The sequence below is a fragment of the Bufo gargarizans genome, chromosome 3 (assembly GCF_014858855.1).
Source record: "Bufo gargarizans isolate SCDJY-AF-19 chromosome 3, ASM1485885v1, whole genome shotgun sequence".
NCBI classification, from domain to species: Eukaryota; Metazoa; Chordata; class Amphibia; order Anura; family Bufonidae; genus Bufo; species Bufo gargarizans.
Window position 1 is genome coordinate 8,931,839 of NC_058082.1, and position 4,423 is coordinate 8,936,261.

Sequence of the window (4,423 nt, forward strand, 5' to 3'; positions counted from 1 at the left end):
GGTTAGTCTGAAAACCTCTTTCCTTGGTAAACCCATGTTGGTTATCACTTATGATATTATTAACAGTCACATACTCCTGTATATAGTCCCTTAAGAGTCCTTCAAACATATTTCCCAAAACAGAATTACCGTAAGCTTACTGGTCTATATTTACCTGTGGAGGACCTAGAGCCCTTTATGAATATAAACTAACAAACAAAGGGTCCCTAGAGGGTAAAGCCCATGGGTATTTTGCCAAAAACTGAATGAAAGGGTTAATAACCCAAAAATAGCTCTTGCACGCTGTCACACTTAAAAGCCCTTTTTGTCATTTATTGCCCTTTTTTACAGTAGTTGAAGCCATGTGAGGTTTAATTTTAGCCGTTTATACTTGTGAGCTACAGGAATACATTTTGCAGTGTAATTATCCAATGAAGATTCAAAGCTCTCCCATTTATCCTCTGTATTATTATGTGATATCTGCTCCCAATCTATGCCCTGAAATGTTGTCCTGGGCAAATTGGCTTTTTTAGAACAATTACCAGCAAAAACTATAAAAAATAATATTTTATTACAACATAATAAGTTGTATTTTACATCAGGAACAAATAGATACAATATTTAAATATTTAGAGAAAATGGAAAAAAAATGTCTAAATCAAAGTAACCAAGACAACGTGTTTCGCTAAACAGTTTAGAACATATAGATTTTTTTTTTAGCCACCAACCCATACATGTTTGATGTGCAGTTTTTAGCATCTTAATATTTTTTTGCAATTTCAACAATTTTATTATTGCATTAAACGAAAGGCAAGTTTTTGAAAGACCTTTTTGGACGTATTTTTTATTTCTTCCGTTCCCAGGCAGAAGATGATGGGACTTGTAAAATGTGGCACAAATGTGTAAATGCAGATAAGCAAGACATTGACATCGGCGTTGGAAAAGAGCTGAAATTGGTAGTAGATATAAACTGCCAACCTGGGCACAAAGTACAGAAAAATAACAAGCCCATGAGTGGTGCAGGTGTAAAAAACTTTTTGCCACTTTTCTCTACCGGCCATTAGGTGAATCTTCCATATAATGAACACATAGGAGAATATAATGAAAGATAATGGAACAAGATGGACGACTAGAGCGATATAAAAGACTTTACGTCTGGTGGTGAAGGAGTCAACACAGGATAAGATGGCTACGGGTGTGAGGGAACAAAAGCAGTTCTTAATTTTATTTGGTCCACAGTATGGAAGGCTGGCCCCCATCATTGTAAACGTAATGCCAGCCACTGAGGCGATCAACCAAACTATGAAGCAGAACAGTAAAACTATTCTGTTAGTGATGATGGAAAAGTAATGTAGAGGTCTACAAATGGCGACAAAACGGTCGATGGCCATCAGCATGATAATAAATGAGTCTAGAGAGCCCAAAGCATGGACAAAAAACATCTGAATAAAGCATACAATGAAGGACAAGGAACCATCACCAAACCAATACTTGGCAATGATTTTTGGTAAGGTCAGTGTGTCAAATATGAGGTCAGAGAGAGCCAGGTTTCCGATGATGATGTACATGGGTTGATGCAGGTGTTCTAGAAAAATTATCAGACCTATCACTATAACATTTGAGAACAACGAGACATTGTAGATCAGAAAGAAGCTCATAGAAATAGCTATATGAAATCTTTCAGCGATGCCAGGAAAGCCGAGAAGGACAAATTCTAAGACGTTGCTTTGATTGACCATCATCTCTTCAGAAAGCTTTAAGAAACAGCGCTGCGAAAACAAACAAAAAATGATTTCAAAGTATAAAAGCAGAACATAGAACATTGCTAACGAAAAATGATATTTTGGATTTTCAAGGACTTTTCTTGAATAGCAGATGGCTGAATTGGTTGTCCAGGAAAGACTATTTCATTTTCATAGTCTTTCCTAGTTATAATAAGCAACCATGGAGCCCATAACTAAAGCTAAATGGAGCCTTTCTCCACCATGACGTCAACGAGTTCAGACACTGGAAAATTCTGTGGTGATTCCTGGTCTTTGTTTTGGTCTAGTCCTCGCTTTTTTTGCCCACTTGGTTCTTTGTATTACATATTTGGTGCCTCCCACTACGTATGTTTCCATTTTCTGTCATCCAGATTTCTTCCTCGTGTAGGTCCCTTAACAGTAGACATGGACCTCCTCAGTTGAGGAGACCATTGCTTTGCTGCTTCTTCTACTGATTTTCTCAGGAAATAGAAAATGTTATATGGTCTAAAATTGCCATCTAATTCTCAGAAAAAACTTTTTTTTATCTTCCTCTGTTGTATGTTACATACTGCATAAATTAACTTTGATCTAGACTCCTGTTTTGTAGCTTGTTTCACAACCTGTTCTTATGACGTAATACATTGGCTGCTAGTTTCTCCCACCCGTTCATTCACCTGTGCTTGCTCCCGTCCTTCATGTTTTTGTGCATACTCAGTCTCATCCACCTCTCTTTTCTCCTGTCTCCTCTTGCCGCATAATTTGTACTGCACAGACACCAGTAGGAGCATCCTGTGCATACCCAGTGTACTTCTGATCCACCTACTTTGTATTCAGCTTTCGTGGCCTCTATTTTTCTGCCCACACTCCCGAAGAAATGCTTGGCACATGCAAATTTGGAAATCCACAGCAACTGTGTTGTTGCAGAGAAACAGAGGGCCCTAAAGCTTATTAAAAAAGTAATGGAGCATGCGCTGGATGCTCCCAATGGCGCCTGCGCAGTCCAAATGATGAGACAAGAGGAGGAAGGAGAGGTGGATGAGACTGAGTATGAGCAGGATGTACTGTACCCCAGGAGTATGCGCAATAACATGAAGGATGGGGGCATGCAAGGGTGAATGGATGCTTTGGAGAAACTAGCAGCCAATGCAGGGAATTACATTATAAGAACTGAGATACGAGAAGCACAGCCACTGTTGATATCTGACAATGCACACAAAAAACAATCTACAAGCCAAGTGAATAGACATAAGGTAATGTATACAATGTAAGCAGTATGCAACATACAGCAGAGAGATAATATAATAGATCAGTGGCCAACCCCTTTAAAAATCCCGTCTCTCTCTAACAGTTGGAAATAGGTGGAGATATACTTACCTTCCCAATTCAAAACAGATTCCAACCCAAATGAACAGCATGAGTATATTAATAGCAAAGTCATAAAGAATAGCTGTCAGCCGACAACTATCGGAAGCATATGGACAAGCTAAAGCAACGTATGATGGGACACTAATGTGTATAAGCAAATGATCAACTCTTCTTCTCACCTGTGATCTCAAAGGTGTATGGATCAAGGAGGATGACTCGTGCAGGTTGTATGGGCTGATAGAGTGGGAGAGCCCAAGGTTGGGCTTGCCTTATACAGGGGAAAGTCTTCTCTTCACAGCCACTATAACACTAACAAACAAGAAAGTGAGACACCAATAAAAAGCTCACATCAACTTTCTATCTTGCATGAATGGGGAAAGTAATGGTATGAGCCAGCACAGGAGTCAGTCCAGATTTATGATTTTTCTATATGGGCCAGTCTTCTCAAAGAACAATCTTGGGTCTAATTGAGTTTTCAGATTCTAGAACCTTGTGTCTGTTGTGGTCATGGACATATATGGTTCATGGTATAGTTAACATCCTCAGGGTTGGATTATAAGCAAAGGACAAAGGGCATGTACCTTGGGGCATCACCAACCTAAGAATTTAGTGGGCCTCCAGTACTCACCCTCCCTGCCCAGACCAGTTGTGTCTATCCCGCTATTACATTCCATGTCTCTTCAAGTAAATGACCTAGGAACCAACTATGCACTGAGGTGTAAAAGTCTGTAAATGTAAAAGGCCCAAAATTTCAAAAGTTTGACCCTTTCAAAAATCTGCTATATGGGTCAGCATGCCTCTGGCAGTCATTATTTATATAAGTAGTGTATACACAGTATTGCTAAATTTCGGGATCTTCTTTCAGGAAGACTAGGGTGCCACGATGGCCTTCTCCAGTGGCAAACCTATTTCTATAACTCTCTTAGAACACAAAAACATTTCCTCTAAAGGGTTGGAGGAATTGTTTTCCCACAAGCCTTCACCAACCTTAACCAAAAAGGCAGGAGAAAAATAAATAAATAATACAATGGCCCCATACCTTAAAGTGTCCCTGTCCCATAGTGACATATCAAAAGTTTTGATCGGTGAGGGTCCAAGTTCTAAGATTGAGTGCCAAGAGCGCTCACGTAGCATGCTCTCTCCTCACTGTGGGAGATGGACTTGAGATGGGTTCACAGATTTTCTATTGAACCATCTACAGCAGCAAGAATTACAGAGCATTCTAGTGGTCAGTGGGGGTCTCGGCACTAGGATCCTCCGCAATGGGACCCCCGACAACCAGGTTTTTTTCAACTACATTCAAACCCCTTTCCCACAGTATGACATTTAGAAGG

At 39.8% G+C, this 4,423-nt stretch overlaps 1 protein-coding gene across 1 annotated transcript; it reads right to left on the reverse strand.

Annotated features, from left to right (window-relative positions):
• Positions 1 to 770: 770 nt before the first annotated feature.
• LOC122930595 (olfactory receptor 1A1-like) lies at positions 771 to 1,718 on the reverse strand. The gene has a single exon (XM_044284086.1). It carries the CDS (start codon positions 1,716 to 1,718, stop codon positions 771 to 773), a length of 948 nt encoding a protein of 315 aa, XP_044140021.1.
• Between the last annotated feature and the right edge of the window lie 2,705 nt (positions 1,719 to 4,423).